At 41.1% G+C, this 23,028-nt stretch overlaps 3 protein-coding genes and 1 long non-coding RNA gene across 5 annotated transcripts; 2 read left to right on the top strand and 2 right to left on the bottom strand.

Annotated features, from left to right (window-relative positions):
• The first annotated feature begins 698 nt into the window (after positions 1-698).
• LOC4334894 (probable glucuronosyltransferase Os04g0103100) lies at positions 699-4,024 on the top strand. The gene is made up of 4 exons (NM_001419043.1): positions 699-1,835; positions 2,165-2,414; positions 2,790-3,002; positions 3,742-4,024. Exons 1-3 carry the CDS (start codon positions 1,111-1,113, stop codon positions 2,958-2,960), a joined length of 1,146 nt encoding a protein of 381 aa, NP_001405972.1. The 5' UTR covers positions 699-1,110; the 3' UTR covers positions 2,961-3,002; positions 3,742-4,024.
• Positions 4,025-4,506: 482 nt separating this feature from the next.
• Positions 4,507-7,589, bottom strand: LOC4334895 (eukaryotic translation initiation factor 3 subunit M). The gene is made up of 9 exons (NM_001419042.1): positions 7,267-7,589; positions 7,050-7,188; positions 6,714-6,926; positions 6,478-6,622; positions 5,764-5,914; positions 5,549-5,658; positions 5,369-5,466; positions 5,170-5,239; positions 4,507-4,990 (listed from the first exon to the last, which is right to left on the bottom strand). The coding sequence occupies exons 1-9, from the start codon at positions 7,499-7,501 to the stop codon at positions 4,901-4,903; spliced, it is 1,251 nt and encodes a 416-aa protein (NP_001405971.1). The 5' UTR covers positions 7,502-7,589; the 3' UTR covers positions 4,507-4,900.
• Positions 7,590-7,724: 135 nt separating this feature from the next.
• LOC107280780 (uncharacterized) lies at positions 7,725-8,581 on the top strand. Its single transcript, XR_010740984.1, has 2 exons — positions 7,725-7,914; positions 8,008-8,581. It is a non-coding gene; the product is annotated as an uncharacterized lncRNA (long non-coding RNA).
• Positions 8,582-11,629: 3,048 nt separating this feature from the next.
• On the bottom strand, positions 11,630-14,792 carry LOC4334896 (rhomboid-like protein 19). Of its 2 annotated transcripts, XM_015781368.3 has the most exons (9): positions 14,673-14,792; positions 14,437-14,580; positions 14,103-14,221; positions 13,736-13,796; positions 13,269-13,435; positions 12,771-12,885; positions 12,457-12,659; positions 12,252-12,362; positions 11,630-12,070 (listed from the first exon to the last, which is right to left on the bottom strand). In XM_015781368.3, exons 2-9 carry the CDS (start codon positions 14,518-14,520, stop codon positions 11,974-11,976), a joined length of 957 nt encoding a protein of 318 aa, XP_015636854.1. In that variant the 5' UTR covers positions 14,521-14,580; positions 14,673-14,792; the 3' UTR covers positions 11,630-11,973. The 2 variants fall into 2 exon arrangements, with proteins under 2 accessions (XP_015636854.1, XP_015636851.1); XM_015781365.2 differs by having other exon boundaries at positions 14,437-14,792.
• Between the last annotated feature and the right edge of the window lie 8,236 nt (positions 14,793-23,028).

A 23,028-nucleotide genomic window follows, 5' to 3' on the forward strand; every position in this document is an offset into this window, starting at 1 on the left:
GCAGGAAAAACACAGGAATCGGATGAGAGAGATAGACTCAAAGGAAATTTTTCAAGAGGTTGGAGCTCTTGCTATATTTCCTCCAAAATCCACATACAATGTGCTATTCCATAGGAATTTCATGGAATTTGGAAAGCTTCAATCCTTTGAATCAAATGGACAAATAGGAAAATTTCCTATAGGATTTGAATCCTATGAAAATACTACATAAATCCTTTGATTCAAAGGGGCCCCTAGTGTGTGTGGGTGGGGGATGGGAAGGGAATAATAATAATGCGTTGGGTTGGGTTCCGCCGCGTGGTGATGGCGGTGGAAGAGAGGAGGAGAAAATTGCAATATTAGGACTGCAAACATGGTGGCTTCGCTGTTTTGACACTCCGTGTGGATGACAAATGGGCCCATCCGTGTCTATAAAATGTGGGTTCAATATCATTATAGTAAAGATTAATATTTGCAGTGTCATAATTATAAATCCCCCCTAGAGGAGGGAGGGAGGGAAGCAGAGTTGTTGGTTTTGGCGTACAGTACTACTCCAGTACTGAATTGGGTCTGAAAGGCTTGACCCACCCAAAACCGTGGGTCAGCGTTTGACCCAATTAGGAGTAGGAGAGGAGTACAAGTCTAGTACGCGTCGTAGTCGAAGAGAAGCGTCGTTAAAAGTGAGTTTTAAACTAACGGCAGCAGGAGCAGGAGTAGTTAACGTTAATTATTTTGGGTGTCCACAGCAGGCACGAGGAGGGGCAGGTAGCCTTCCTTTCCTTGCGCTGTTCTTCGCTTCATCCATCCATCAGCTGGGCCTGGGCTGGCTTAACTTCAACAGCATCATCTCCCCGCCATTCGCGCCGTGATTGGATTCTTCCGATCCTCTTGTATTCGATCTCATTCCAATTCGGCAATTTCCCAGCACAGACACACAGCCAAACTCATCCTCCTTTTTTTTTTCTTCCATCCCCTCCCTTGAGAGAGATTGAGATTGAGGCTGCCACCGCCCGCGCGCATCGATCGATTCTACTGGAGTGGAGATCGAGCGAGGATATATAGATCTGGACTGGACTGGAGCTCCGATCAACATACTACTACTACTCGTATATAATAAGCCAAGGAAGGCTAATGGCGTCGATCCGGCGGCCGCACTCACCGGCAAAGCAGCAGCACCTTCTCCGCCACGGACACCTCGGCCCCTTCGCCTCTTCCTCCCCGCCATCCTCGCCGCTCCGCCACTCCTCGTCTTCGTCTTCTCCCAGATCAGCGGCTCATCACCACCACCATCTGCTTGCTGCTGCTGGGCACACCTCCTTCCGCCGCCCGCTCCCTCGCTTCGCCGCCTTCTTCCTCCTCGGCTCCTTCCTCGGCCTCCTCCACTTCCTCTCCCATCTCCCCCGACCCCTGGGCCCCATCCCCAATCCTAATTCCCACCACCGCCACCGCGATCCATTCCCCATCCTCCAACACCCGCACCCGCCATCCACCCCCCACAGCAACCACAAGCTGCTCATCGTCGTCACCCCCACGCGCGCCCGCCCCTCCCAGGCCTACTACCTCACCAGGATGGCCCACACCCTCCGCCTCCTCCACGACTCACCCCTCCTCTGGATCGTCGTCCAGGCCGGCAACCCCACCCCGGAAGCCGCCGCCGCCCTCCGCCGCACCGCCGTCTTGCACCGCTATGTCGGATGCTGCCACAACATCAATGCCTCCGCCCCTGACTTCCGCCCCCACCAGATCAACGCCGCCCTCGACATCGTCGACAACCACCGCCTCGACGGCGTCCTCTACTTCGCCGACGAGGAGGGCGTCTACTCCCTCCACCTCTTCCACCACCTCCGCCAAATCAGGTACCCCCTGCAATCTTATATTGTCCCTGATTTCATACCCAATTTCTATTTTCATGCCCATTCGTATTAATAATTTGCAAGTTTTGCTCATATACACTACACAGCGCCATGAATCGGGTTCAACATCCATACTTTTATCTATTGCTACTAGTACATAGTATGACTGAAGAAGGCTCTTTCCCCCAAGGACACCACCTGTGTGGACTAGTACTTACTAGTGTCGGGATGCATTCAAATATGTGTTACTGCTCAAAATTCGATACCGAATTATAATCAAGTTAGTAGTACTAACTACTAGCTTAATTTGTGCTTCTGTGTACCATCATCAGGAGGTTTGCCACATGGCCTGTTCCAGAAATCTCTCAACACACAAACGAGGTGGTTCTCCAAGGCCCTGTATGTAAACAGGGCCAGGTTGTGGGATGGCACACAACCCACGACGGGAACAAGCTGCGCAGATTTCATCTTGCCATGTCCGGTTTCGCATTCAACAGCACCATGCTCTGGGATCCCAAGCTCAGGTCCCATTTGGCATGGAATTCGATCAGGCATCCAGAAATGGTGAAAGAAAGTCTCCAAGTAAGTTGTTTCTCCATTTTTTTCAGTCCACCAAGATAGGTAGGTAGGTGCCTGCAGGTTCTCATTGCTGTGTAGAGCCAAGTTTATCTGATGAAGAAGCTGCTGATGCTATCAACATGCTAATTACTAGTTAATTGATCATCATGTTGTCTCTTGCCAACTACTACACGAACCACAGATATTCAGAGAAGGACAAAAGAAGTGTACGAATAATGCTGAAAAATACTTCTCTGTAGCTTTCAAACACATGGTTATCACCAAATGCAATACTGTGACCTTTTCTTGTACCCCCCCCCCCCCCCTTCTTGGATTTTGTTTGCGATGCCTTTCTGCATGTAGTGTAACAGCTGAGATGAGATGGTTGTTACTTTGCAGGGAAGCGCGTTTGTAGAGCAGCTAGTGGAGGATGAAAGCCAGATGGAAGGCATACCTGCTGACTGCTCTCAAATAATGAACTGGCATGTGCCATTCGGATCTGAAAGTGTTGTCTATCCTAAAGGATGGCGGGTTGCTACAGATCTGGATGTAATTATCCCTCTAAAATAGTATCACCAGCTATGTTCACCAAAGTGCTAACTCCTTTGACAGGTTTGTTCTTCTATTAATTTTTTTGAGTTCTTTGTGGACTCTGATTTTGCTCTCTACATCTTGTCTATTCTAGTTTTTTTTTCTCATTTATGAATTCTTCAAATTGACGCAAGTGCTATACATCAAAACGGTTATTTGGTTCCCTTTTTTTTTTTAAAAGCCCCATTATTTGGTTCCCTCTGTCTTATCTGTTGTGTTCCCGTGGCATTTATGCTAAAATATCAGATTAATTGTGCTATCATAGGGCTCACCATATTAATCATTGCGCTTCTGATTGTGACTCGTTTTGAATTTTGATCCATCCTTAGTGACTCCTTGGTTGATTGGATTGGAGTATGGTTGGTATAGTTAGCGTTCGGTTGCTATACCTTTTCTTTTCATAGTCAGGAGCCTTTATTTTTATACCGCACATGCTTTTCATTTGTGTATTTGACTCAGTTTTCTTTTCTTTTGGGGAAAAGGGTAAAGGAATTCAGGAATGAGTTACTACCATTTTGGAACCTTTCTACAATTTGTGTTGGCTTTTCTATGTTGAATAGTTAGAAACATGGTTGTGAATTTAATTCTTGCTGAATGATTGTAAATGAAGAGCAGCTGATTTCTATAAATTGGTGAATTTGTTTTATATTCATCACTACTGCCTATTGCAAGTTTGCATCATATAACAATAGCAATGAACTTACGACGTCTGCCCTGCCAATTTGAAGGCTAATAATATATGTTACTTATATTGTTTCAGGCATATACTGTAGAAATTAGGCCTTGGCAAGTGTGCAGAGACATTTATACTTTGGAGAGCATCTCTCGGAAAGGGAAGACTTCTTCAGCTGTTGCTTCATAATTTTGTAGGATTCATAATTGCTTGGACGGCCTCTATCCAAATCCAATCCAAAAACCTTCTCTTTGCCGTGTATATGTTCATGTTGTAGCAATTTGTATTCATTTTTTTGGGTTCAAAAGCCAAACGGCAATACATGTTTCAGGATATTTAATTTAATAGCATTCTTTCTTCTGGCCTGTGCAGATTACTGCCTAAATGGACCTTTCCAAAATTTGGCATTACCAAAATTTTGGCAAGCTGACAGCATTGTCTCGTTTATTCGTGGAATAAGTCAGGTTGAAAATTTAAATTTTGACTGATAAGCATAAGTGAAAAGATGAGGCCCGGTAGACTAAATGTGATGTTGCCAAATTTTTTACACATGATCAATATCTGATAACAAAGTAAATGCCATCATGTATTTGTTAATTTTACTAAATAATGGTATAATTAAAAAAATAACATCAATATGGATGCACCTTTCATCTTCATGGGCTGAGATTTTCTTCAGATAGGATGATACAAACAAAATGGGTTCCTATACTACGTGATATACAGAACAGAGGGCACTGAGATCTGAAGGCTACCAAAATAACCATCACAGCGTACAAATAAGCAAAAGATATCAAAGAAAATGGAAATTCCAACATTCTAAACAGTTAGATATCTACTCTAAGGTCTATATATTGTTGACAGGCTTTCATTTATGATAACTTGATTCAGTATTCTTGAACAAGACGTTCTATGACTGTCATAATTGTTATGAAAAATCGCACCAGATGTTCTAAACAATAATACATTAACTCATCAATCCGTTATGAAGGAAAATTGCCACAATAGATCTGCCATTCTGTTGGAACTCTTTAGTAATCGACTGATTGGTACTTGTGTAACAACCGACTTTTAAGCACCGCTATGACTACAAAAACAATGAGATTGCTTAGCATGCCATAGCAATCCAGATCCAGCCACAAGGTCATGGGATCAAAGTAATTCACATTACAAGTAATCTCATACAAAAGGATTGCTCATCTACTCAAAGTTGAAACTATAATTTCAATTCAGGAACCCCTCTCCATCAACGGATCATCAAGCCTTGGATCCCCTGTGATCCATCATCAGTCACCTTGTTTGCTTGTATTGTGTTAATAGCACTAGCAATGTTTCCCTGCAGCAGAATTTTCATAGACAACTGAATCAAATCCATGCTAAATGCTTAAAGACTTCAGCCCAGTGATATGCAACCAACATACAGAACCAAAAAAGAAGAGATTTTTTTTAACTAAACTATGCAGTTGAGCTAATCAAAATGACAAATTAAAGGTGAGATATCGTCAAGTGGCTTACCCTCCAAACTCCAAGCTTTGAACGTAAACTCTGCCACTGTGGCATCCCAAATATCCTCTCAGTATGCCGACTGAAAATTACATACCAGATCACTCATTAACCAAAGAATATATACATATATAGCACCTTAATATGGACCACAAATGTTAAAGCAAAACCAAAATAAAGGTAAGTCAAAAGGTCCTACAGATGCGAATACCTGACAATGATAACCTGGTTAAGCTGGTCAACTTTGCAATCCAATATCTTGCATGAAATAGCTTTCACAATCCAATACTCCACTTCATCATCATTGATCTAATAAATGTTTTACATGGTCAATATAAATTCTTCGACAGGTGAACAGTAACACAATGGCAGGATTGAACAGCTAATTCACCTTAAGTGCATCTATGATTGCATGGTAAGGGATCTCCCCAGCACAACGGCTGCTGAGGTCAAGCAGGGACATCAGTCTCATTTTTGTTATGCAATCCTCATGAACCAGTCCTGCCAATTGTTTATCATTAGAAATCCTGTAAACGAAGCATCACATTTTCCATATTTGCTCCAAGTAAAGACATTTAATGTTTTCAATTCAGCAGTTGTACATACCATAACCTTTCAGCAAGGCAGAATTAGCTGACTGAAACTCTAAATAGGAATCAAGCCTCTGAGTAAGGAATATCTTCAAGAGCTCATAAACCAGCTGATACTTTTCGTCTTTTTCCAGCTGTGCAACTGCTGGCATATTGAGTAGATCACACTGCAATGACACATAATTGCATGATCCACTGCATTGAAGTGTGCCCTTAAACTATACATATAGCTTGTCAAGATTGAAATTGATAAAGACCAGGGACTGTAACATACAAGAGACATGTCCATACCCAATAACCCATTGTTGGTTGCAACTGGATTACTGGCAATAGTTGGTAAAATGGCAAGTAAAGAACAAGTTTATAAACATGAATATATGATAACTTCCTAAATCAGTTTCAGGGTAGTAGACATACTAAGAGATGAGAGCACAAGTACATACTAGGTTTCAAATGTTAGCGAATAACTTGTCCTTGTTCACAAAATGAAAAAAGTCGTATTGGCAGTTTAACAGCCGAATTCAACACTATATGACCCAATTCGACATCTGTTGATCTGATGTGAGAATCGCCATAATACATTGAAGTTCTGATATGGACACAGTGGGGCTCATCTTAATCCTTTGTTCATTTTAATAATGTCCATCCAACAGGGAGCAAATTGTGTCGTTACGCCTAAACAAATCCTAGACTTGGCAACAGAGATGTGAACTCTCAAGTAAAGAATTACCTGATAGAGATCAGATGACTTGACAAACTCAATGATTGCTGCAACAGCTTCTTCCTTTGCATCACCGATTGCATCAGCGTCATCGGCCGATCCATCGAAGGTGGCAAGGTACTTATTCAGAAAGTTGAAGTACTCCTTGTTCATGCTGTTGTCAATCAAGAAAGGGCATGAGATCACCTCAATACAAAATGCTGCAATGTCAGGAAAGTAATGGAAGAAAGCAATGCAAGGCGCACCCTTTCTGGTCCTTGAGGATCCTAGCGGCAGCGAGGAACAGGTCCCTCTGCTCCACCTTGCCAATGCCCCAATCGCTGATGAAGCTGTCGATGTTCTTAAAAGTAGGGATAATGCAGTCGGCAGCCTTCCCAGCGGCGGCGAGGTCGAGTGCCTTCTTGTAGACGAAGGCCTTGGCATAGGGGCTCCCGAGCAGATTGTACAAGCTGAAGAGACTGCCTTGTGTGGGGCGCATACAATGGAAGCAAAGCATTGTGACAAATCCAATACTAGAAAATAATGTATATATATATTATTTATTTATTTTTTTAAAAAAAAAGAGAGAGTGTGAGGCTTACACTTTGAGGCGCAGGGCCGGTTTGTCTTGGGGCTGGTGGGTGAGCTTGGCGCAGATGAGTTCGGCGATCTGCAGGGCCTCGTCTTGGGATCGGGCCTTGGTGACGAGGTTGCAGATGATAGCGAGGATGCACTCGAGATCTAGAATTGGAAAGGATGAGCAGCAGCAACATGAGCCTCTCAAATTCAATAGGGGAGAGAGAGAGGGAAGGGAAGAACCTTTGTCCTTGTCGGGGAGGCGCGTGGATTGGAGGAGGAGGTCGGCGGAGGCGAGCATGAGGGAGGCCATGTCGAGCCAGCGGGCGGCGAGGATGTGCTGCTGCGCCTCGACGCAGAGACGGGTGACCTCCGGCTCGGCGACGTCGGCGCCGGCGTCCGCCCAGGCCAGCTCGGCGGTGAAGCGCACCACGGCCAGCATCGGCTCCTCCTCCGTCGTGTTCACGATCGTCGCCATCTTCTTCTCCTCTCTTTCTCACGCGCACAAGACGCCGCCGCCGCCGGAGAGGAGATGGGAGGATGCAAGAGAAGAGGAAGAAAACCCTAAAACCCGATACGAATCAGCTCGGCTGCCCTTAACACCCGACGCCTTTCTTCGGCCCAATTAACCCTTATGTGGGCCTTGCTCGTCCCATCAACAACAACAAGTTTAATATATGTCCGTGTCAGATCCAGCCATCAAGAGAGAGAGATGAATCCGCCCCCGAGCGCGCGATGACAACGCCACACCAATCCCCGTCGCCTCCTCGCTCTTCCTCTCACAAAGACAGCAGCGGCTCTACCGCCCGTTGGCTTGAACAGCGGCGGATGCACTCGCCGGCGCATTGCATCGACGACAACGGCAGTCCAAGCCCTGTGTTCCATTGAGGTGTAGGTCAATTTTCCCCAATTTTGCTTGAAAATTTCGTACGAAATTTCCGAAAAAAATCCGCTGACCCCCGAAATTTTTTCTCTTTCCGATAGATCAAACCCTGGTCATGCATCCATCGTCGGACCACCTCACTCGCTGCCGTGCCTCCTCGCGACTCCACGCCGCACGCCACCGCATCGTGCCCCTACAGACGCCGTGGTGGTTCCCCCTTCCGCCGGAGCCCTACCCGGGGCTGCCCTTGCACCGCTAGACCAGCGCCGCCGGTCCCATGCAACTTAGTTTCTCACGTTCAATGAGTGGATGACCAGTGATAATAACATGGTACATTTGTATATATATGTTTTTCCAATGTTTCTTGATTCATTATTTAGTTTACTTGCTTGATTGAGCTTCTTCAAGTAATTAGTCATATGTTGACTCGGTTTGATCGAGATAGATGATGCATTATCAGTTTTTGACCATCCAAAATTCTCTTTAGTGATTAGGATGCTCCAGAAATTTGGTCTTCTGTTCTATCGACAAGATAAGTGTGTGGGGGCATGTTTAAGAAGCTTCTATTCAGTTCATCAAATTGGCTTCCAAAATATTGGGCACACCAATTGATGATAAGAGGAGCTCAGATACACCAATTGATAATAAGAGGAGCTCAGATTCTTCATTATTTTTGCAGACTAAGGATGCAAAAGAATTGTGCCCAACATAATTTTGCTTTGTATAAACCCTTCTGAATAAGTAATAATAAATCTGAAAACAAATGTGAAACAGTGCATGAGATTTGACTATTTTCTTTTTTACTCATTTTATTGGCTACATGGATTTCACGTGCGCCCTACTGACTATTTTCTTGATGCATTAATGTTGTGAGTCGTAAGTTGTATGCACTCAGCTATATCAGTTTCAAACCATGAATTCGTTGCTTCATTAGCTTAATTGTTCTGTAAAAAGATTTTTAAGAAAAAAATGGATCTGAACTTTATTGGTGAGATAAATGGCTGTAGCTCCATGAGACATCAAGTTCTTATTTTCCTTATTGAATTATTTTCTTTCGTTTGGAGGGGCTGCAACTGCTAGGATGATGGACATGTGCAGTGTGAAATCCCTTCCAGTGCTCAACTAATATAATTTGGACATGTTCACGGGATACCCTGTAAGTCCATACCACAAATACATAGTTGTCGTTTCAATTTTTAAGGTGTTTCCAACATGTTCACACTCGACATCTCCTTCTTTTCACTTAAGGCAACTACGCCGAGTACTGTTCCGATAACAATTTACTAGAGTACTATTACGAGACAATTAATGTCTTGAAAGTAACTGAGATATAAACCTCTATGGTTTGCATATCATATAAACTTCTACTGGTCACACGATAGAAGATATACACTTACTGTTGAACATGTAAATGTTATTTACTAGAGTACTATTTTGAGACAATTTTTTATGCTTTTCGTACTTTGTATGCGCTGTGTGATATACATATCATTGGAAAATCAATGCATTAAACTTTGAGTACACTTATGTATATATTGTGGGAAACGTGCATTGCACGTGCACGATTACTAGTTGGAGATAATCAATCACTCAATTCATGCATGAATAACCAAATTACCATGATCTAAACTAACCGTAGCTATTTGTGTTGCCGATGCTTTAGCGTGTTAGATAGGAAAAAAACAAACATATATGCACACTTGTCCGTGGAGAAATGTTAGAAGCCTACCAAATACATTATGTATCACTCCTAACAGCTGCAAGTGAGCGATAGAACCTTGTTTCTTTACTATCATCCCACGACACATCTAGCACCCACTTTCTTCTTTTTCTTCTCTTCTCCCTTATTCACATAGAATTTTGCTAGCGTGGAATAACCTATAGCCTGCTGGCTCGGGCTTATTATACCTATATTATGGCTCTGTTACTTGACCCATAGGTAGGGTGAAACTGGTACGGAAAGCATCTTTATCATTTCCGTTTTCATATTATTTTCGAAATCGGAAACCCCACATACAAAAACAGAATCGAATATTATCGAAACCGCAAACGGAGCGAAGATGAACCGGCGCGAATACGGTAACGAAAATTTATTGGAATATAAAAACCCCTCAAACGGATAAATCCAATTCTCAATTCTCAATGGTCAACAATTCATCATAAAACATATATAAGTCCAATTGTTAAGTCTCAACGGTACATCACAAAACACAATCTATGGAATAAATTATCTATATTTAAGAGAGTAATGTTGTTGATAAATCCCAATGCAGGAAACAAATATTCTTATGTAACTTCAGATTTGCATAACAAATATTTTTAAAAAATAACAGCTAAACACCATGGTATTCACTATTCAGTGCTTAAAAAATCCAGGGTATTTTAGTTACAAAATTTCCGGAAATTCCGAGAAATTTTTCGGAAAGTTTCCGACCGATTCCGAGTTCCGACGGAAACTGACTATATCATTTTTGATTCCGTTTCTGAGAAAATATTTCCAAATTCATTTTCGTTTCCAAAAAATTCCGACCGACAAATTTCATTTTCGAAAATAGGTCCGGAATCCGGAAAGTTTCCATACTGTTTTCACCCCTACCTATAGGCAATAGCACCTACCTTTTGTCAGAGATTTCATCTACGAAGTTTTATTTTGCACATCGACATATTTTGCATCTTCAAGGACTCCTTTGAATTGAACGGTTCTAGGGAAAATTAGAGGATTTGAAGTCCTCACTTGTAATGAAGGAACGGGAATATGATATTAGAGGAAATCTTCCTATACCATTGATTTCATTGGAAATCCATAGGAATTTTGACATTCACTAGGACTTGTTTTTTTTTCTTTTGAGATATCCAACACAAATCAATGTATACACCTCCAAATAAACATAGTTTAAACACAAATTTACGAACAAGAAAATATACGTTATGCATAGTTAGCAAAAATCATGTGTTTTACTCTATCACATGTTCCAAGCACTACATCTCATTTTTTTTCTCAATTTTTCGATCCTTTATTTTACACTTACATTACCTATTAATTAGTTTCTTATGTTTTTCTTATTCATGTGGTTTTGCATTCATGCGTTCGAAATGAGCCCTAAGTCTTATTGGCACAAACCCTTGATTACATGCTATGACACAATTTTACCTGATGCTCTGTGATAATATTACATAAGTTAAAAAAAGGAGTACAAACCAACTCACTCGCATGTCTTTCTGGAAGCTATTTGAATACCAGAGAAGCATATACACACAAATTGTATGTTGCATAGGATACGGATAAGATTTTGGTTTCTTCCTATTTTAACCCACATTTTTCTTGATAATAGAGCATTAGTCATGTACACCTTCCGTTTAAAAAAAATCAAACTTTTATACATGAATCTGAATAGAGCCTATGTTCAAATTCATAGATAGAAATTTTATGTTCAAATTCATATATAGAAGTTAGTTTATTTTAGAACGAAGAGAGCACTGATATGTTGAAATACTTGGAACTCCTATCTCTATGTTTGACATTCGTGAATGCTTTCTAACCTATGGTTTTATGGATATACTTCTCACCGCTACCAAGTCTTTTGAAGGAGCATAGATGACACCTTTGCCCATTTGCAGTGCCAAGTCTTTTGAAGGAGCATAGATGACACCTGCAGTACAAGCATCTATCCTTTAGTTAGCACCAATAGTTCAAAACCCAATAATTCTGCTTCTACAAACAAATTGATAGCCGATATGGGCGTCCCTTGCTGATATGAACCCTATTATTGACTCAAAGTCACAGTTCACTTGGAAAATATTCTCAACAGCAATCCTCACAAAGTCTCAATTCTTTCTACATTACATCTGGATGGGGATGTCATCCTTTTCTTTCTTTTTTCACTGTAATCAACTACAACAGAATTTAACCAATAAATAATAAGAAAAGAGAGTAAAATATCATATCATTGGTCCATTGTAAACTGAATTGCATTCTCCAGAACACAAATTTTCGGTGTTACAAAGCACATAGGCAGGTGGCCGTGGCTCCTATCGCAGTATGGTGTGTTGACAGTGGACGAGCTATATTAATCTTCTGCTGTGGAATGGCCCAGAGCTGGGGCTTCCGTGTCTGCTGCATGGTCTGCAGCCAACCTTTCCTCAAGAACCCTTTCGCCACGCTCCCTGGAACAATAAAAATAGATTCGCTGAGCTCTAATTAAATTGATAAAAGATTTATCAAAAGCCAAGGTTTGCAGATTTTCAAACAATTAATTTCATACTTATGTGCCACATTCTAATCAGAACTACCAGTGTACTAGTTGATAGGTACGCCTACAGGCATGCCAAGACACGACAGAGTTACCTTCTTCTCGATGCCTTTGCAGGATCTGAGACTGGGAGGGCCAGTTCAGAAGGTCTAGACCTTGCACACAGCATCCGATCAAAGAGGTTAGCAACAGGGTCTGTGACTGGCCTGCAAGGATCACAAGAATGGCATATCAGATGTGGGATTAATTGTGACGATCTTTGCCAATGCACTAATGCAGTATCGCGATTAAAAAAATTACCGCATGGCATCCGGGAACAAGCTGGGGAAGGAGAAGTCATCACTTGAATCACCCTTAAGCCCTGTCAGTGGGTTCCTCTGGAAGTATCTCAGGTAAATCCAGCTGACATACATCCCCGATAGCAGAGTTGGAAGGAAGTTAATGGAATCAGGTACAATGAAGGCCATGATAGTTGAGAAGCATAGCACGAAGAATGGCATCCACTGCAATAGCAAGGGAAAAAGGAGAGAAGCTATGTAACTTGTTGTGGAAGAAGTATTTATTAGCACACTACATGCTCAGAAATTGTATTTTATAGTAGTTCATCAGCATACCTTAGCCTTTATTTTCCAGAAAAAGCACATGGGGAGCTCAAGGTTTGGTAAAAGTTGTTTCAGGCCAACAAGAAAGCCAGCAAGGGCACCATGGAAACCAGAAAGTGGTGTAACACTGCACAACAATCAAGATCAGCTAGTGAGTACAATGCACAATTTTCAGTCAGTAATGTTACTAACCAAGAAAGCATTATGTAAGGTGTTGACATGAATTACATTATGCAAACATAACCAACAGTAACCACAATATGCCGAAATAAAAATATTTATTATCACGTATAGAAGTAATGGTATGATATTGTTATCCAGCGAGCTAATGTGTAGAAGTTTGCATGAACTAAATATTCATTGCTTTTGAAGAAACTAACTGAATATTCATATGAAAAGGTAATACGCAGGAAGCAAGAATGAATATTATTTCAATGACATAGTAGAAATATAATCTGTAGTAGTATAATAGCTATGTAAAAGTTAATTGATTGATGGTTAGAAACTTACAGGAAGCTCTCCTTTCCAGTGACATAGTAGAGTGCAACAGCAAAGCAGAATGCAAGGACACCGCAGATGGAGTTGACCAAGATGATAAACTTCAAGAATTCTTTGCGGCCCCACACTGGTTCGATATCCTTCCCACAGAAGAGAAGACCAAGGGAACTGCCGATAGCCTAAGGAAAAATAATAATAATCAAGAGTAAACACTAAACAGCAAAAAGGTACAAAATTTATGGCATTGCATCGCTTTTCATTGTTTTGAAAGTATGTCTCTGTGAAATACTTTTCATCAAAGTATTTGTTTACAAAGCATTGCATCAGTTTAAATACTTTGAAAGATTCAACCTCAGCTTGTAACTAGGATAACAAATTGAGACCTCAGAAAGTATTTGTAACCTCTGAGCCGGTATGGTGTGTAATTGAAATCCACTATATAAAAAAAAAGAATGTGAGTGAGGAGAAAATGAGCTGACCCCTGGAAGAACTTGTTCGATGTAGCCAGCTGTGAAGACAGTCCATACAAATGGAATAGTCCTGCAAGGTGAAAGCAAAGGGGGCATTTAACTAGAGAATTAAATCGAGCATAACAGAGTGAATAAAAAATGGTGCTTGGGAGTTGGGAGCAGCAGCAATGTTGCGTGGTTGTTGAAAGTGCAGTATGTATCATTAAAAATTGATGTCAGTGTTGCTTGTAATTGCAATCGCGTAGTTGGTAGAATAGGTGTGTCGGTGTGATATGCATCGAGAGAGAAGGGAAGGGAGCACGTGCAGCATGGATGTGGTGGGTGTGGTGCATATGCATGCGAAAGGAGAAAGAAAGAAAGAAAGAAAGAAAGATACTTGGCGGGGATGATGGCGAGGTAGTCGAGGGAGGAGGGGAGGAGCTGGAGCAGCACATATCCGCCGACGAGGACGACGACGAGGCCCTTGCAGGTGCGGGTGAACTCCTTGCCGGGAACCTGCAGCAGCAAGATGACATTGAGATCTGATGGTCAACGCAGCAAGCAAGCATTGAGATGAGATCCCAGAAACAAAGAATTGAATTGAGGCATGAGATGAGATCTGGATCTACTACTATGTAAGTATAGGAGCAAGTTTGAGCAAGATAAGATCCAGATAAGGCAGGTGGAGGTAGGTGAAATGGAAACGGTGAAGCAACAAGGCTGAGGCTGACCACGGCGGGAGGAGCTCCGGCGGCGGCAGGCTCAGCTCCATGGGGCTCGGCGACGGGGTCCTGCAGCGCCTGGCTCTCCATCATCACGAACCTCCTCTCCTCCCTCCTCAGATCTCAACCCCCGTGTACCTGCTCCTCCCTTTACTAGAAGGAGGAGGAAGTGAGTAAGTAGTAGTAGCAACCAACGGGACGGGACGGGAGATGATATGGAGGAGGAGGGTTGTTGGGGGTCAAACCTCTCTCTCTCTCTCTCTCTCTCTCTCTCTCTCGGCAAGCTGCAGAGAGAGCGCGAGAAGGGAGAAGCAGGCAGAGATCGAGCAGAAGGTCTCCGTTCGTCCGCCCGTCTCCTTCCCTCCACCAATCACCCACTCTTCCCTCTCTTCCTGTATCCTCTCTACTATTCTAATTTCTTCTCTTAATTAATTTATTATTAATCTTGCTTACATTTTCTTATTTGTCCTTGTAACCTAGACTAGACTAGATCAATACTCCAATGCCAATATTACCTCCTTAACATAAAATTAATATTTCCTCCTCTTTAATAGACTTTTGTTAACGACCAAATTTGGTAATATCAGTATCGGAGACGAAGATTAGATCGAAGCGGAATCCAAGACGAAGATAGTTGCGGAAACATAGTAAGAATCGGCTAGAGTCTAAATCGGCTACGATCGGGATCGGCTAAGTCTGAGTCAGACTGGGTTAGACGATACAGCCGATTCCGACAATATGACTTGGTGTACGTCATCGCGTTGAGTTGATATGCTTCAAGATGATTGCTATGCATGAATAGAGTCCTGAGAAAGCAATTGTATCTATTAATTATGATATTTTATGTAGTTTTTGTAGAGATATGTTTGAGCAAAAGTTTTCCGCAAAGACTTATGGTATCTTAGAGTTTGTTAGAGATAAGAGTCGTGTCCGATATGGACATGTTGTGTAATTCTTGGGTATAAATAGACCCCGAGCCCTATGTAATCGAATTAACACACGTTCAATACAATTTCGGCGCATCGCCACCCTTTTTGCTTTCGTTTTATTTCGACGAGTTCTTACTTTCGGGTTGAGCTGCATCGGTTTCGATATTCAACAATAGGTAAAACTTGTTATGACAGCTTGCGTTCTCGGGATTAGTGCTTCCATCTTTATGATACTCTAATCTTGTCTATGTAATTCATCGAGTTATCATATATCTTATATAATCTCTGGCAATATCGCTATCTAACTTACAATCGGCTAACATCTATCAATAGAGGGCAGCCGATTAGGTTAAATATCGACGTTGGCTTAGATTATATATGATATCCACCACTCTATGAGACTTCCAATGGCTTGATTGTCTAGATATTGTCCTTCTTTTCATACTTATAGCTGCATCACTTGAGTTTGATCTTATGAGTCATGATTAGAATCTCAATCTCTAGCCTGCTTCTTGGTTGCCGATTAGGGTAGTATCGGGATTTCAGCCGATCTTACTTGATTTAACTATATTTGTTTTATATGCTTTATTGACATGTTAAATCCGTCCTTTATGTTAAGATCTTGCCGTATCTAAGTATATTAGGCTCTTTGTTTGGTATATCCTATTTGCTTTGATATCTTAATATAGAGTGGTATCGGAATATTAGCCGATACATGCTAGATCTATCTGATCGGCTATGCTATGAATATATATAATTTTATTCTTAGTATATACTTCGATCTAAGTGATTTATATTGTCTCGGCATGGCGACCGATCTATCCCAATCACTTGACTTAAGTATATATCGACATAAAGATTATATATCGTTAATATCTATAGCCGATCGAGTAGATTTAGTTCTTTCTTATCTATTTATGACTGTCGATTGATGCATATATGACATCGGCTCAAAGACAAATGATACGTCATCGGCACCTAGCCGATCGGCTATCGTTTATGGATTTAACCACGGTTTCTTTGTCTTTGTTTCTTGTTGATTGCAGGATCAAATCAACTGGCACGCTAGCATACCCGAGGCGAGTTTTGGACCTGCACTGGAGTTAAGCAGATCTCCCAGGCCTCGTGTTTTCACATCAACACGCTTTTGGCACGCCCAGTGGGATCGATTAGAAGTCAGAATCACAACAATTTTTCCTCATGTACGAGAAACCACCAGCATCGCCATCTTTGGCTGGTGAACCTGGCTCTGTTAAAGCTAAGATCCAAAAGTTGGGTTTACACTCCTCCCCAATCACACGATTCTTCCCACGTTTTCTACCTTGCTGTTGATGGTCGTTAGCGATTAGTTTCGACCGTCAATATTACCAAAATAGAGAAGAACTAGCTATGCTTGCAATGCATATCCATGTTAGAATAATAATATTCCACTAGTTTTTGGTTCACTAAACTTTTGCAGAGAATGATCATTAAGTGGAGGAGAATCGACATCAAATCAGACGATAAATCAATCGGACGATGTCGAGAATCAGACTTATGCATGAATGGGCCAAGAACTCAGAATTGACACGATGAATTAGACCAAAATTCACAAGTCTGTATAAAGGAGCAACAGAGGAGGCCACCTGCCGAGTTTGGACCAGGTGGGCCTAGCCCATGGTTCGGCCGAACCTCCCGTGGCACCGATGGATGCAGGGTTTTGATGGACGGCTGGGATTGATCCCTAATGACGGTTGGAGGGTATTACCGACCATTCCAACCATCACAACCGTCATTACCTGCATATAAAAGGAGCTCCTCTTCTCACTTCACTCACACACCTCAAGCAAAGTTCTTTCATATTCTCTCAAGTTTAATTAGTTTGGTGTTCTTAAGCTAGTTGAATAGGAATAGAGTAGAAATCGGAGTCCGGAAGCCTTCGGAAGAGTTTGGGTATAGCTCTAGTAGCTCTTCTCTTCTCTTTTGTAAGCTTTGTACTTTTATTAGAATACTCTTCTTTATAAATGTCATTTATGGTATTGAAATACTTTCCGAGTATATGAATGCCAACTTTACATTATGTTCATGTTATACTGATTATACTGCTAGCTTATTTGGGAGATGCTTTGGTACGGGTATAATGTTTGCTTATGCAAATACTCTATGTCATGACGATGATATTAGAGTAGTATCTGGTAGTTTAGGTGTGGTGTCTAGATTACGGAATATCATTATTTTGGGTTATATGCTGCGGATGAGAGGTGGGCCGCTGATGGTGATAGATTAATATGGGTATTCCTCCGCGCATGTATATAGTCCTAAGTTAATTTCCTAGGGAGGGTATTCCTACGTATTTAGTCCCGGTTGTATGGTCATGACTGGCTGTCGTAAGGAACTCGGCAGTTAGGGGTGGCTTCTCGAAGTACCAGGAGGGCATTGGATAGAGGGTATTGGCTAGTATGTCAGATAACTAGGATGTATATGTATACTATGTATACTAGAAGTATAGGAATATATTCTCTTTCTCTTTTCTTTCCACTTAGCTTAGATATTTCAATATGAGAATGAGTATGCTTCCTGCTTGTGTGTCACTCTACCCTTGATTTATCTTAACCCCTGCTTAGAATATGATTATTACAAGTAACATATAAATTATTAGTCAGGTTCTCTCTACTATAATCTTTCCACGAGATTAAATAAATACGATACCATTGGAATACTCTCGGGTGAAATGCTACAATGGTATATCCGTGCGCTTGCGGATGAACTCTGTAACCATAATATACCAGGAGTATTTCTGCGCCATTGCTGGGAATTGTATTTCTAGTAATGTCGTTAAGAAATACCAACAGTTGCCTTGCTCGCATGCCCCACCAAACCACGTTGCTCCCCTTTTCGACATCTTCTCCTTCTTGCAACCTCCGCATCACCATCCTCAATCTTTTAAGCTCTGATACACCCACATCGTCGCCCTCTTCCATCTTTGGCAAGTTTCACCTGGCAACATGGCTCTCTTCTCCTCGCAACCTCATTTCCACAATTCTCCTCCTTTGTACTCGGCTCCAATGCTCCCACACCGTTGGCCTCCACCATCTCGTGTTGCTCTAGCTTCAACACATGCCCACCATCCTCATCATCTCCCACTGCTGAGGCGACACAACCATCGTCCTAGCTATCCCTCTAAGCCGACAAACACATCTCACTTTCTCATCCTGACCTTATTCTCCCCTAACCTTAACCCTGCAACCCTATCCATTCGGGAGATCACTTGAGATGAAACCAGGCCATGAATCATAGGGCAAGCTCTAAGCTGTCAGGGACGCGGTACTCCGACAACAGGGAAGCGTAGATCCCTCCTCCCTTGAAGATTCGATTGGGGGGCAGGTTGTATTGAGAGTGATTGGTGCTAAGAAGTGTGAAAAAGAAATCATATACAAATAACAAAACACATGGAGTATACACGTCTAGGCCAATCGGGGTTGTAACACCCTACTGTTGTTGTTCGTGTTGTATCATTCGGTGTTGATAGTAGAAAAAAAATTATAAGAGTAGGGTGTTACACCTCCGGGTGGCCTAAACCTGTATACTCCCTGTGTTTCGTTCTTTGTATATTTTTTTTCACACTTCTTAGCACCGATCACTCTCAGTCACAACCTGCCTCTAATCAAATCTTCAAAAGAGGGTCTGCACTTCCCCGTTGTCGGAGCACTGCGCCTGTTAAAAATATGTTGTGTAATACGACCTCCATCCTCTTTTAAACTAACCAATGTCAAATGAAAAAAACATACGTAATATATAGCAAAGTCGTTCAGCTGGAACACATGATTTGTTCGCTCGCATATATGTTTTCTCTTATGTAAGATATTTTTTTAAAAAGAAAGATGGAGACAAGGACAGGGAACTACAATGATGGTTTAACAAAAGCACTTTCAACATGACATTTTCAAGAACATTGTCAATCAAAGTTGGTGGAAATATCGATTGTGTTAATTAGCTCTAATTAAATAGGGCGGTGTCTACAACGAAAAGAAATATTCATGCTGAAAAATAGACTGTTTTTACTAAGGAAAATGGATTCTCATCCAGTTCCGGGGTAAAAACAAACTATTACCTAATAAAAAACGTGACTCCCTTCTTCAGTTATTATATTAATGATGTTGATTAGTTTTTTGACTAATATATTAATAGAAGATAGGAGTATTTTATCAGTATATCGCATTGGCAATTCCTAATATTTCAGTGTTATCGGTGTTTCTAATAATATCACAACAAAATATTAGAAGCGACCAACCATACATTTAAAAAGACCGTGATGTCTAAGTACTAACCTGTATCCTGTATGTATGGCCAGAAATGAGGATAAAAATCAATAGGAAAAGAACGTTGCGTAAAACGAACTAAAATGTTGTCAATATATAATGAAGTTATGCATAGAGAGGAAATGGAAGAAAAAGATCATATAAAGCAGGAAGAGAGTTGGGCAGGGTGTTGCTTTCACGGTCCTTAACTTATTTTGGACAGTTGGACACACCTAATTTTTCCTCTGATCGATTGTGGTTTTCTGAAGCATGCAGCCCACCGGAAAAAAAATGATCTTTTTCCTGTGACGTACTACTTAATTTGTGTAGCCACGACTCCTACTTAGCTACAGCACACACATGACATGCATCGATATCTCGCTCTTTTTTTCCACTTCAACACTTTTTTTTTAACAATAACACTTTGGTTGTTTCACTGAAAACGAACCATGCAGGTGCCGTAGCTAGCGATATGCTACTAGTCGCAAATGGACTAGAATTTCTCCCCTTTTCCCTATCTGATATACCATCGTTATATTGACGTGGTCTTGACTGAATATATTAATTAATAAATTATCTAGTAAGACCTGATAAAAAGCAAAGACCTGTTAAAAAGGGGCATTTTTTGGGGCAAAAACTATTTTTTTTGTCCCATAATATACTTTTTTTAGCACATGCTCAGATATATAATTAAAATTTGATATTTTGGACGAAGGTAGTATGTCTTAGTCTAATCAGGCTAGTAAAGCTAATATATACTGAGTATACTAAATAAGAAAATGGAAGAAAATAAGAAGGCAGCAATATGTATATGTTGAAAGAAACAAAAGGGAGAGGAAAATGATGGGGCATCAACCGGTTGCTGGCCTGCAAAACAGCTTCTCCATCATCATTTTTGTTGTCGTAACGAGGAAAATTATAGGAAATTTGACTAGAATTTTATGAGAATTGCTAGCTTCACAAGCGTGATCCTTTTGCATCTCATGCTTCCACTACTAGGGAATCCATCGTTATTAGTCCCGATTTACAACCCCTTTAACACCAATCGAGACTAAAGATTGTAGCGCCATGTGGCAAATGTTTTTTCTTTTTATTTTCATTATTTTTTACTACTTGTGTATTGATTTTGAGCCATGCCAGTTGCTCCCAACATCCCTAAATCCCCACATCAAATTGACATCCACAAATTCACAAAAACATACTCAACAACAAAATCATCCACAAAATCGAATGAACATACTCAACAACGAAATCATCTACAAATTCAAAAAACATCTAAAAAAAGTCTACAAACCACAGGTCTACATGCAACGGCATCACAACAAAATCATCCATTATTCATTCATAGATCGAATGCAGCTCGATGCCAGCGCTGTCCAGCCCACCACCACCGCCACCACCGGCGGCGGAAAAAAGCGCCCTCCCGCTCTTGCGCCTCCGCGCCCCAGCTGCCACGCCAAGGCAAAAGCCGATGCCGAGCTCCACCTGGCGAGACGATGACGCCAGCATCGTCTAGCCCACCACCACCGCCGCCGCTACCGACGGAGGCGATCGCCCTCCCGCTCTTGCGCCTCCGCGACCCGCCGCCGCGCCCTAGCTGCCGCGCCGAAGCCGACGACCTCTCGAGCCACACCCACTGCCAAGAACCGGGCCAGGCATGCTGCTCCTGCTCCCGACGGGACGAGGAGAAGAGGATGAGGGGAGGACAAGGGGAGGGGGAGGAGGAGAAGAAGAAAGAGAAGAATATAAGGACGCGCGAGGGAGAGAAAGAGAAGATAAGGACGCAGCTCTCTCCCCCGTGCGGCTCGGTTCTTCCGTTTTTTTTATTGTTTAGTCCCGGTTGGTATGAACAACAAGGATTAAAGTGTTGATTTTAGTACTGGTTAGTGTTATCAATCAGGACTAAGGATAGTTGGGGCCAGACACAGCCTGATAACTGTTTGAAGCTGGATTAAAAATGATCTTTAGTCCTGGTTGGTAACGGGATTAAAGATAAAAAAAGATTCGTCTGGCTTTTGAACCTGGACTAAACATATTCTTTTGGTTTATTTGAACCGGGACTAATGTGATTTTTGCCATTTGGGTAAAGATCACTTCTCCAATAGTGTTTGTACTATACGATAAAACAATCTTTGGCCAAAAATTGAGGAATTTGGTTTCACGATTAATTTTACATGTCTCTTCATCGCCTTTGGTCACCCAGCTAGCTCTTTTTTCACGACTGCTAACAACATATGTCAAAAGGTCTACCTAACATATATTTTCAAATTTAAAAATGAGAAATACTACTATATGCATTTACTCGTTCTATAACATGATATCTATGGATATCACTGTTGCAATATGCTATCCAGTGGTAGCGTTTTATCTGAACCCTCGTACCATTCGCAACAACGTAATGTTAGCATCAATAGTTTCATGGACTATGGCCTTGTTTGATAACAAAAGTCTTCTATTAGTTTAGTTTTATTGTTTTTTGGTTATTAAGTTAGTTTTTTGGTTTATATGATTTATAAGCTGGTGGATTTAAAGCTTTAAGTAAAGATAGAGTCCCATAGCTATCTCACGTAAGGAAAAAAAATTCTCCAACTTAATTTTTGTTATTGTGATCATGCGGGAGGAGGAATATAAAGTGATTTCCGTTAGTAGTGTATAGTATGGGCCTACGTTTTGGTTTTAATAAGTCCTACTCAATCCCTTGGAAGGATCACTTTTTCACATATCAAAATCCGTTTATGATTCTCAAATTTAAATTTTTGGGGATGGAATTTACCTAGTTTGTTGGTGATGCTCTAAGTTGTTGAGAGGCATATATATATACTAGGTGAAACCCCGCGCATTGCTGCGGGAATTTAGTATGATAACAATAAAAAAATAACATGTAAGATAGCTAGATAACATCAGATTAAGTAAATTAATGCGGTTTATGATAATTTAAATTTAAATAAAATGTAGAATGGTGATTCAAAAATAAAAAGTAAGGTGGTATGACTTTATGGAAGAAGAAAAGTAGGGAGATAGTTTGGACCGTAGATTAATAATCTAAAGGCTAAAAACAATTGATGTGATATGACTTAATTAAGGGAAAAAAAGGAGAAAGATAATTTAGACCATAGATTAATCATTTAAGCACTAAGTGAAGATGAACTATATAAGTATATAGGATATCATAAACATAATAAGGATTTACATTGAAACATTATGTGAATTATACTGGATGATAATTTAATTTAATATGTTTGTATTTGAAAAGCTCTTAAATTATAAAAACTATAAAAAACTATAAAGATATAGCATGTTTGCATGATGTTTAAATGTGATGATTGTTAGTGGATGATGATGTGGCATCTTGTTAATGGATGATGATGTGGCATCTTTGCATGTTAAGCTTAAGG

Source organism: Oryza sativa, chromosome 4, assembly GCF_034140825.1.
Source record: "Oryza sativa Japonica Group chromosome 4, ASM3414082v1".
NCBI classification, from domain to species: domain Eukaryota; kingdom Viridiplantae; phylum Streptophyta; class Magnoliopsida; order Poales; family Poaceae; genus Oryza; species Oryza sativa.

Bases quoted from the DNA above. Each gene is read 5' to 3' on its own strand.
- LOC4334894 (NM_001419043.1), top strand. From the start codon at position 1,111: ATGGCGTCGATCCGGCGGCCGCACTCACCGGCAAAGCAGCAGCACCTT. The intron at 1,836-2,164 runs GTACCCCCTGCA...TACCATCATCAG, and splicing joins CACCACCTCCGCCAAATCAG to GAGGTTTGCCACATGGCCTG. The intron at 2,415-2,789 runs GTAAGTTGTTTC...GTTACTTTGCAG, and splicing joins TGGTGAAAGAAAGTCTCCAA to GGAAGCGCGTTTGTAGAGCA.
- LOC4334895 (NM_001419042.1), bottom strand. From the start codon at position 7,501: ATGGCGACGATCGTGAACACGACGGAGGAGGAGCCGATGCTGGCCGTG. The intron at 6,623-6,713 runs GTGCGCCTTGCA...GATTGACAACAG, and splicing joins ATCCTCAAGGACCAGAAAGG to CATGAACAAGGAGTACTTCA. The intron at 4,991-5,169 runs GTAAGCCACTTG...ATTCTGCTGCAG, and splicing joins CAAAGCTTGGAGTTTGGAGG to GGAAACATTGCTAGTGCTAT.
- LOC4334896 (XM_015781368.3), bottom strand. From the start codon at position 14,520: ATGATGGAGAGCCAGGCGCTGCAGGACCCCGTCGCCGAGCCCCATGGA. The intron at 12,660-12,770 runs GTATGCTGATGA...TTGCTATTGCAG, and splicing joins TCTGGAAAATAAAGGCTAAG to TGGATGCCATTCTTCGTGCT. The intron at 12,363-12,456 runs GTAATTTTTTTA...TGATCCTTGCAG, and splicing joins TTGTTCCCGGATGCCATGCG to GCCAGTCACAGACCCTGTTG.